Source organism: Megascapheus bottae, chromosome X (genome assembly GCF_031878675.1).
Source record: "Megascapheus bottae isolate mThoBot1 chromosome X, mThoBot2.hap1, whole genome shotgun sequence".
Taxonomy (NCBI): domain Eukaryota; kingdom Metazoa; phylum Chordata; class Mammalia; order Rodentia; family Geomyidae; genus Megascapheus; species Megascapheus bottae.
Window position 1 is genome coordinate 37,420,395 of NC_143547.1, and position 9,611 is coordinate 37,430,005.

Genomic DNA, 9,611 nt, shown 5'->3' on the forward strand with positions numbered 1-9,611 from the left:
AAGTCGCCTTTAAGATGCCCACCTCTCGACCTATCCAGCTAGAATAAATTCCCTTTGTTTTCCTTTATCTCTACGTGAATACCTGATGCAGTCTTTCCCCTTGCTTAGCTCCTCTGCCAACCCAGCTGGGAGGGACGCAGCACCTACTCCCTGAGAGCTATCTAGCGCGAGATTAGGTGGTGCAGTCCAGACCAGCGTCCTGAATTTTTTTTAACTACATACGAAGAAGAAAAATGGATGCCTCTGGCTCTCCCACGCCCAGCCTGCACTAGGCCCGAAGAAAGGTTTGACGCACTACATAAATGAAAAGATGAATCACCGAGTAAATTGATGTTCTAGGGCGTAGGGTATGTCTGTGCGCATGCGCCACTGGGAAAGGCGTGGGAAGCTCTTTGCTACCTGCCTGGGTGGATTGCGTCGGTGGAGGAGGGAGGGGCTTCTTCGGCCTCGCTCTTCGATTGGCCAGGACGGTCCGCATTGGTCTGACGCAACGCCTCTGCGGTCTGGCAGAGCAGGCCCCTAGTGTGCGGACCCCTCCATCCCCCGCCCCCCCCCACAGCTACCATCTTGCAGGTCATTGCGTAGGCTAGGACGCTTCGTGCTGGCTGGTGGGGGAACTAGCTGCTAGGAATGGCGCAGTGAAGCAGACAAAAGTCAGAAGCGACACTGAATTTGCTTAGTTTTATTAGGGTTCACAAGGAAAGAGGTGGGACTTCTGGGGGGAGGGGGGCAGGAATACCGCAATGGCAAAGCGGCCTTGCATAGACACCGAGGCGGGCTAGTGGGCACGGCGAGAAAGAGGGTTCAAGGGAAAAAGAGAGACTGGGGGAGAACAGGGGGGCAGCAAAGCCACAGTGGGGCCGCGATCAAGGCCACAGCTGTCCTCCTGGCTTCGGCCTCAGGGTGTCCACTTCACACAGCACGAGGAGAGGGGTTGGGGCTAACACTGACGAGGAGAAAGGGGCTAGAGGGGCCCTGACCAAGGCATCACAATAAATACATTTAGCAGCACACAGAAGCCTGCAGGGGAGGAGGGTCCAAAAAAGGAGGAATTCTCCTTTCCCTCCCTCCCAAAATAAGAACTCTGCAATTAAACCATAAAAATAAACTTTAAACCCGTGTACGACGTCGGTCACCCCCCCAGAAGTGCAATGTGGGGCCGCGTAGCCCTAGCTGAGGGGGAGGGAAAAGGGGGAAGGGGGCAGGAGGTACAGAGACCAGTCCTCCCAAGGGTAAGATGTTTAATCAGTTTTCCCCCACTTCTCCGGGTCGTCCCAATCGTTTGGGACCTGGACAACCTCGATATCAGAATCTTCGGAATCCACTTCCCTTCCTTCGTCTTCATAGCTATCTGGCTCACTGCCTGTGAAAGAAACAGAGGCAAGAAGAGGGAAATGGGAGAAAATTATTTGGGCAACTTCATGCTATTAGAAAAAAAGGGGGGAAGGGAACTGAATATACTGGGCAAGGTTTTTGAGGCCTGAGACTAATTGCAATTGCCAAGGGTCTCTGCTTGGAACAAGCAATCAGTAGTGTGTTTGTGTGCTTGTACTCAAGTCCATAGTTGAGGAGGGTGGAGGAGCAGAGCAGGAAGGCAGCGTGAGAGCCTTGCCTCTGTGCAAATAGAGTCTCTGAAAGTAACCTTTTCTGTCTCCCCCTGTCCCATTCCCAATTCCACAATCTGTGCGTCTTCCTGACCTCAGAATTCAGCTGAATAAACCTATTCATCCACAAGCAACTCCCTCACTCTTTCCCTCCCAGTGATCCAAACAGGCTCCAGCCTTGTCTTGGTTAGCCCAGTTCCCCACTTCCCTCTTACCCCAGGCCTAGGCAGCCAGCTCTGCCTCCCATTCATGGAGAGAAGATATGCCACCAGATGGGAGAATAGGACTGACAGTTCCTTCCGTTTCTCTACCCACCTGAACTATGACAAGTTTGAAGCTGTTCACTTATTTTAATGCCTTCTTCATCTTGGGGCTCTTCTCCTATTTTTTCAATGGAAATTTGCCAGGGACCCTATAGTCAAACCTCCAGGAATTGTTGATCTTCCTATCCCTTCTACCTACCCCAGGAGCTCATGCCTGTCTCTTATCGGCCTACAACCCATCTTACATACCTTTCATTAGTCTGCCAGAGCAGAACAATCCGAGGATCCACCTAAAATACTGTTTGTTCCCTCAACCCCACATATACAACATTTCCGAATTATTTGGTAGACATAGAACAATTGTCTTCTATACTCAAGAAGGATGGGAAATGCTGGGATCTGCAAAGTAGAATACGATCCCCCCCCCCAGGATTGTCAGAACTTTTAAGATAATAATATTGTAATATTTCCTAATACAGTTGACCATCAAACTTGTCTGTGAGAAGCAGCCTTCAGAACTGAAAAGGAACCTGTGGAAACTGACAAACAAACCATGTTATATCCCCCCTTTTAAGGTCTTTATTCACATTATTCACTCCATATAGAAGGCGCCACATGTTCCTCAGGGGGATATAAAGCTTCTGATTGGAAGATCAGCTTTCTTTGGCTCTCTCTAAACCTTCCCCACTCCTTGAGGTAGATTTAGTTGCTCTATCCTCTGGGCTCTTAGCACACACTGCACAGGTCCCCAAGAACTCTGGGAGTTCCCAAGAAGGTGGTGTGTGTGTGTGTGTGTGTGTGTGTGTGTGTGTGTGTGTGTGTGTGTGTGTGTGTGTTAAGAAATACTTGTTCTTTTTCAGTTTTCCACTCACAATTTCCCTAATGTCTATTTCTTTTGGAGTGTCATCCATTATGACCTATCTGGAAATGAATGATTTCTTTGGTATTGGTACATTTGTAAGTGAAATGTGTTCTGATCTTCCCTTACTTAAAAAGTTGCAGAGAATACTATTTTTTTCTTTTCTGTGCAAGAATAGATTATGTTCATACCTGGAACTCTGTACCAGGTTTTCTGTGGGAAAGGAGAAAGGAAGGAAGAGAGAAGGAGGGAAAGAAGAGAAGAGAGAGAAGAGAGTATAGCTCACCTTCTTCACTGCCCTCTTCCTCCTCTGATTCGTCAGAGATGATCTCTACTTCATCTTCATAGACACCAGGGTGGATGCTGTTTTCCAGATCTTTGTCAAAGACTTCAAAGTGGTTCTTGTAGTATTCAATGTCTCTGTCATCATCATCACTGCCTTCGTTGTCACCTTCATTGCCATCATCATCTTCATCACTGCGCTCATCTCCATTGTCACTGTCACTGCTGTCTTGGCTGGTGCTGGGGCTGCTCTGGTGGCCATGTTCCAGGTTCTTTTGGTCGCCGTACATATTCTCATAGTTGAGATTCACATTGGCGTAGATATTTTCTTCCTGGTTCTCTCTATTGTCATCAGGACTCTCATCGGCACTCTCATTGTTGTCAATGGTCTCGTGGAGATTCACATGGTGATGTAGGTTCTCACTGTCATACAGGCTCTCGTTGATGTCGGTTATCTCGTTGTCGGTGGTCTCGAAGTAGTCGGTGGTCTCCATGAAGTCAGAGATCTTGACGTTGTGGATGGCCTCGTTGTCAGTCTCATCGATGTCTGAAATCTCGCTGAGAATATGTTCCATTCCATAATACTCAGGGGCATCATCCATGATCACCATTTCATATTGCTCTCTGGATTTACTGTTGGAAAAGTTTGGGGCTGAGTATGAGATTAGTGAGAAAGGATGGACTCAGGGTAGACACTGAAAGGCGCTAAGTAAACTGAGGAGGCTAGGGTGGGGACTGTCTCATTTGAGCGCCTGACTGTGTGACCCAGGCCATTTGTGGACATCATTCTTTCTTTGTAAAGCACCGCACTGTATTATCTTAGATGTCTGTTGTATATCTATAAATCTTGTGTGACACTAGCCCAGTCTCTGGGCTCTATTTTCCAATAAACCAACTCTCAGTCTTCAATACCCCCATTACCTCTCCCTGTCTTCTCGCTTCTTTCTGTTGGTCCGATTGCCACGTTCTCTCATGTAGTAGCGTAGAGGGTTAACCCACAGGTCATTCTTGATAATCTGTCAAAAGAAAAGGGAGAACAAAGCTGTGAGTATAAGCCCCTAGTCCCTTCCTACTCCTAATCCACCAGGAACCCAGAGGTAAATGTAGAAAAACCCATGTCTGGCAATGCCAGAATGGGCCTCACTTCAGCAATCCTGTCAGCCTCTGGAAGGCTGTGGTTTGAGAACCAGTTGAAGAAGCTGTCACAGGTATCCTGGTTCCTACGATTGTGAGCCTGAGGTTCCTGGCCACGGTGCCAGCGGATTGGGGTGGAGTGAGACACCAGTCGGCCTATGGGGAAATAAGACAGTGAAGAAGGGAGTGGAAAAGAATAGATGAGGGAAAAGGTAAACTTCTGCCCCTCCCCCCTCTCCAACCCCTCCCCCCCCATCCCTGCCTCAGGGAACTGCCGCTTACCCGAGCGGTTACGTTGGAATTCCTTGACAATAACCATGTTTGTAAAGTAGGGGTTTGTCTGGAAGTACAGCTTCATTTTGTAGCCCATGGAGATATGTCTGAGATCCTGTACCTGCTCAGGATGGGGGTAATGGTGGCATTTGTCCCCTCCATGGCCTCTCCCACCCCCCCCTCACCTCTAAGGACCAGATTCCTTGGCTGTCTTCTTTCATCTGACCTGGAGATTGGTCAAGTAGCGGAAAATGTCTTCATCACGTTGGTTGATCAAGATTGAAATTCTGGGGTGGTTGAGGAACTAATGAGTGGAGCAGTTTAGGTCAAGGATTAACTATTCACTGAGAGGGAGGGAGAGAAGGGTAGGGAGGGCAGAGCTAGAGAGGCTGGACCTGGAGAATTCCTTCATGTGTTTTGTATGTGGACCAATTGGGTCACGGGGAAGGACCTATACTGCATTCCCATGCTACCATCTATGTAGTGAGAGCATATGTTTATATAAGCCTCAGTGTTAGATGGCTGACATGGTTCATATATGATGTGTGTTTAGGTGCTGAGGATCTATGCCCATATGAATTGTCTTCAGGTGCTGTGCACTTGTGTTCACAAAACAGGCTGTGTTTCATGGCTGAAGGTCTGTGTGCAACTGTGTTTGGTTGCTGGCCCTGTGGTCACATGATGTTGTGTGGCTGGCTCTGAGCATCTATGTGCTGAGAATCTGTGGCCGTGTATAGTGCTGTGTCTGGCTATGGAAGTCATATGTTTACATGATACTGTAAGAGGGTAGTAGTGATTATGTGACATATTCTATCGGTGCCAAAGTTTGAGAAGCATGGAATTCTGTTAAGATGCTAAACTCATGTGCTTCTATCTTGTTACATGTATCTCTCTACGTATATTCCCCAGTGATAAGTTAACAGTAAATAGGATTCCTCCTCTTCTCTTTCCTATATTTAACCCCTTGTTCTCCATATCCAGGTGCTGTCTCCTGACCCTTCAGGGGCTCTAGACCCTCTCTAGTCCCCTCCTCTCTAATGCAAGCCATTCCAATCAGGATTGGGATCTTCAGGCATCTATGTAAAAAACCTAGGTTTGCAGAGCCCTATGTGGCTTAAGCACCCCTTTTTCTGGGCAGTTTCTCTGCTATTGTGCCTTTCTCCTCCTCCACTGTCTGAGTCAGTCCCTCATTTGAATGCCAGCCCCTCCTTCCTCTCCTTTCCAGTCCAGGGTCCTTTTTTAAATGTTTGGTTTTTTTTTGCTGTTCCCCCCCCCTTTCACCGTATGAGACTCATTTTTATTTTTATTTGTTATTGTTGTTATGTTCCCCCCACTTTTTCCCATCAGATTGTTTTTTAATGCTGGGTCGTTTTTTGTTTTTGTTTTTTTTTAAATGCTGTGTGCTCCCCTTTCCCCTTCCTCATCTCCAGTCCAGATTCTCTGCTGGTTTGCCCTCCTCCTTCCATCCCTCTTCCACCCAATCTGGTGAGTCTTCTGATAAGGGACTCGTCCCTCCCCAATTTCGCCCCCACCCAACCCCCATTGCGTCCCTCCCTCTCCCCATTCCCTTTCAGTCATGGGCTTTTGGTACATGAGTATCAATGAGAAGGATACTGCTTTGACCCAGAAGCCTGGGATATGCTGGATGATGACGTCTCTGCGCTCCAGAAAAGGTCTTCGCATTTGGATGAACTTACGCTTGAGACGCAGGAAGGCCTTTCCTGCCTTGATGTTCACAGCCTCCAGGTCCATTTGAATGCTCTCTAGTGCCTCCAGGATGCTTTCTATCCTCTGGGCATTCCTCTCTTTGCTCTCCTTCTTGGCCTTCCTCTGCTTCCTCCTCCTCCGCCTCCTCCTCCTCCTCAGACTTTCTTTCTCATCCTCATCCTCATCCTCCACTAAGATGACAGCCTCTTCCTTCCTCTTTGGACCGACTAACACCTGGGGCTCCCATCCCCCTGAGCTACAGGTTTCTAGGGCCTTCCCTACAGCAAGACCGCTGGACTCTGCAACCTGAAAGTCAATTTCCAGGGTACCTCCAGAGGCTTCAGAAGCCGGGAGTGCTTCCAGGCTTCCTGCGGGTGGGGGTAGTTCCCCATACCCTGCATCAATGGCAGGATCCCAGCCGGGTCCCCCAGAACCCAGGGTGAAGTACGCACGGATTCCCCCCTCCTCGAGAATGACATAGGGTGGAGGTGGGGGCAGTGTGGGGCCCAGTCCCACCCCCCTCATGTCAGCCAGCACCTGTGCAGCCTCGGTTTCCTCTCGGAGCCTCGGGCGCTGCTGGGGCGGAGGCAGCGGCAGTCGCAGGAGCGGTGGAGGTGGCGGAGGAGGTGGGTCGCGCTGAGGGGTCTCAGAGCTGCTTAGGCGGCGGGTCTTGGCCGGAGGCCCCTCATCGGGACGATCCATGATGACTGCGCTCAAAGCTCAGAGGGAATAGCTCTGGCTCTTTGGCTCTCGGGCCTGGGGCCTCCGCTACCAGTCGCACCTGAAGAGGAGCCGCCGCACCTCACGCGACCAGCTCCGCTCACCGCCTCGCACTGACGCTCCCTCCCACAGCGCCTACCCTACTCCCTCCGCGCCAGCCTCCGAGGCCTCGCCCACTCCTTGATGCAAGGGGCCTATCCGGCCTCGCCATTGGCTGCGGGCCTTCGCGGCGGTGCTCACGCTCCTCCGACCCCTGCCCGCTCACACGCAATCTGCTTGCCAACACTACACATCATCACTTTCCGATTGGCTCCCCCTCGAACCGCCAATCATTGGGCTATTCCCCACCCCATCGATGACAAGAAAACTTCAGTGCGATTGGCTACTTGGAGAGCTGGGGGAAGAAGCCCCTCTCCCTTACTCTTGTAACATTTTATCCAATGGGAAAAGTACCAGTGGTTCTGAAGACCAAAAAACAAGGCGAAAAACAAACGCAGACACTAAGCAGGATGTGCTAACAACAACAACAAAAAAAAAATCGAAGAGCCTCGCTATCATTCTCCCCACCCCCAGCTTTTCTGTGCAACTACGCACTTCTTAAATCTATCTGCCTTTGCTCCCCATTCCCTCTCATTGTCGCCGGGGGAGACTCTGCAGCCCCTCAAGGCAATAGTTGCCTTAGTGAGCCCTGAAATTTAGATGTCCAAAGGTCTTCGGTTTGCGGATCAGTTTTTCACATTTTTTTTGTTTTTTTTTTCGCATCTCTGCAAAATGGCTCTAGAAATAATCACACGAAAAAGTAACTTCCACTGCGTCATAAAAATGACTATGATTCAGCTCATCTACTAGATTTTTTTCTCGAACTTTCTCTTCACCTACGAATTCTCCTCTCTCCAAATCTTTCTTCTGTGTATGCTGCTATTAATCATATACTAACATTTTATTATTTTTTTGTAATGAGCAGACATGGATGGTCTTTGGTAAAGCATGATGATGGAGTTTTGTTTTTGGTTCTACAATTTATGTCATGGGTCCACTAGAGCCCTAACTAAATTTCTACCCCACTCTACTTCCTCTAAACCAGTCATTCCCCCAAAGGGATAACTGCCTATTGCATTCTTGTTCTGGTAGAGCAGTAGAGGATACCTCGGGATCCATCACCAGTGGAATGGATAAGAAAATGTGATACATGTTTTAGATGGACCACCAGAATGGATTAGATTTATGTACAGCAACATGGCTGAATCTCTCAAAAACAGAATGTTGAGTGAAAAAAGAAACAAACAAGATTTATAGTACAATAACTTTTATGTAAATTAAAACACACAACAATACCATATATTTTCCACAGGTACACATATGTAAATAAACACATGAATGGTGGACTTTGAAAGACATACGTTAAATACACAAGATTGGGTGCCCATGTGGGGAGGGGAAGGATGGGATCAGGAATGGGTGATGAAGGGACAAAAATCAAACAAAACAAAGATAAAAGGACCTTGCATGGACCAATGATGATATAGTGGGCCAAGAACTGAGGAGGATGGTCCACTCAGTTCTGTGCACCCGAGAGAATAAATAAATAAATAAATAAATAGTAAATTAATTGGGTGCCCAGGGAATAGGCTGACTAGATAGATTCCCAGACTACCATCCCGCACACCCATTCCATCCTTTGCTCTGAATTTAGTCAAAGCTGATCAAAATACCAACTCTGTACAGTGGATTCTTAGAGAAGGGCTCCCAGCCCAGACTAAGCAGTGTCTCCAGAAACCATGACTTTGTAGAGGGCATTTCCTAATCTCATTTCTTCCCCCTTTATATTTGCTTTCCAATTTTCAGTTCCCATCCTCCATAAGGGTCCAGTTTATAGGAAAACCTTGAGTTTGGGGGAAGGGGACTGAATCTACACATTTTAGGAAAAAACTGGAATCTCAAGTTCCCTGTCCTCTTCACTCTGTGCTCAGAGCCTGGGCCAAGGAAGGAGCAATCTTATGAGATGGGAGTCGACTGTCTTCCTTCATACGTATGTAGAATTTCCAGCTTTCACCTGAGCATTCTATTTTCTGCTACAGGCACATGATTGAGCTTGTCACCTCTCGGGTGGGTCTGTCTGTGCATGAGCACACACACACACACACATGCCCCGTTGCACGTATGCACCATGTTTATTCACACACTGGCATTTGCTCACATGTGTGCACCAAGCAAGTTTTCCTCCAGAATACCTCATCGCACAAAATTACACAGACACACACGCACACACTGCCTTACTCAGTCATACTTCCCCACATGTGGTCACATAGACAGCACACACCACACACACACACACACACACACACACACACACACACACACACACAGAGAGAGAGAGAGAGAGAGAGAGAGAGAGAGAGAGAGAGAGAGAGAGAGAGAGAATGAAAACATCCAATATAGTGTTGTTCATTTCAGTTTTTCCATTTACAAAATCCAATGGTGAATCCAGGCAGTTAGAAAAAATGGAGGAAAGCCCTCCTAAATGTACCCTATTTACCCCCCACCCTCTTGGTCTTCCCATCCCCCCCTCAGAAAGGCACCCCCATCATTACAGAGAGAATACTTTCCCTCACTCCCAGCGTCTCAGTCATTCCTGCTAGCCTTTCCAAGGCCACTCCACACTTAGGTTCATTAATGTCTCTCCTGCCTAGAGAGCCCTTCTCATTCCTTTTGGGTCAAGGCTTCCTCAGTTTCAGGCTGTCTTACAGTAGGGAGGGACCTTAGGACAAG

The 9,611-nt window shown here is 48.2% G+C and overlaps 1 protein-coding gene across 1 annotated transcript; it reads right to left on the reverse strand.

Moving 5' to 3' along the window:
* Positions 1–662: 662 nt before the first annotated feature.
* Tspyl2 (TSPY like 2) lies at positions 663–6,947 on the reverse strand. The gene is made up of 7 exons (XM_090327187.1): positions 6,030–6,947; positions 4,642–4,719; positions 4,425–4,536; positions 4,153–4,298; positions 3,930–4,024; positions 3,013–3,641; positions 663–1,363 (listed from the first exon to the last, which is right to left on the reverse strand). The coding sequence occupies exons 1-7, from the start codon at positions 6,822–6,824 to the stop codon at positions 1,242–1,244; spliced, it is 1,977 nt and encodes a 658-aa protein (XP_090183313.1). The 5' UTR covers positions 6,825–6,947; the 3' UTR covers positions 663–1,241.
* Between the last annotated feature and the right edge of the window lie 2,664 nt (positions 6,948–9,611).